General features: G+C 60.6%; 1 protein-coding gene across 1 annotated transcript in view; it reads left to right on the top strand.

Annotated features, from left to right (window-relative positions):
- KMT2D (lysine methyltransferase 2D) overlaps nt 1-728 on the top strand; it is a gene marked incomplete at its 5' end in the record, with an annotated part of 23,600 nt that overhangs the window by 14,266 nt on the left and 8,606 nt on the right. The window contains one exon of the mRNA XM_017728676.1: nt 530-721. Within this exon, the coding sequence (XP_017584165.1) occupies nt 530-721 (192 nt within the window). The remainder of the gene's footprint in view (nt 1-529; nt 722-728) is intronic.

Here is a 728-nt window from a genome sequence, read left to right on the forward strand (position 1 = left end):
CTAATGCACCTCTCTTCCCAAGTTGAACACTGTGCCATCCTCGGTGCAAATGTGATGTCCTCAGTGTAAACGTGCCATTCCTGGCACTGGTGCCATGTCATTCCTGGTTCTACCGCCCTGCTGTCCCTAGCACTAATGCTGTGCCAGTCCTGGTGTGATGCCTCACGGTCCCTGGCAGTAAAGCTGTGCCATTCCCAGTGCTGAGGCTGGGCCATTTCTGGCGCTGCTATCTGCCATTCCCAGTGCTGATGCCCCACTGTCCTGGGTACTACGCTGTGCCATTCCTGGTGCTGATGCCCCACTGTCCTCACTACTAATGCTGTGCCGTTCCCGGTGCTGATGCCCCACTGTCTTGGGTACTACGCTGTGCGATTCCCAGTGCTGATGCTCCAGTGTCCTGGGTACTAACACTGTGCCACTCCCGGTGCTGATGCCTCACTGTCCCCAGTGCTCAGGCTGTGTTGTCCCCTCTGTCCCTGGCACTAAAACCTTGCCATTCCTGGCACTGACACCCCACCGTCCCCATCAGGTGCGGAAGCAGCAGAAGGAACACACCAACCTCATGGCTGAGTACCGCAACAAGCAGCAGCAGCAGCACCAGCACCAGGCCTCGGCCGTGATGGCCCTGAGCCCCTCGCAGAGCCCCCGCCTCATGTCCAAGCTCCCAGGGCAGCTCCTCTCAGCCCACGGCGTGCAGCAGCCCGGGGGGGCCGTGGTGGGAGCGCAGG

Source organism: Corvus brachyrhynchos, unplaced genomic scaffold (assembly GCF_000691975.1).
Source record: "Corvus brachyrhynchos isolate BGI_N302 unplaced genomic scaffold, ASM69197v1 scaffold193, whole genome shotgun sequence".
NCBI classification, from domain to species: Eukaryota; Metazoa; Chordata; class Aves; order Passeriformes; family Corvidae; genus Corvus; species Corvus brachyrhynchos.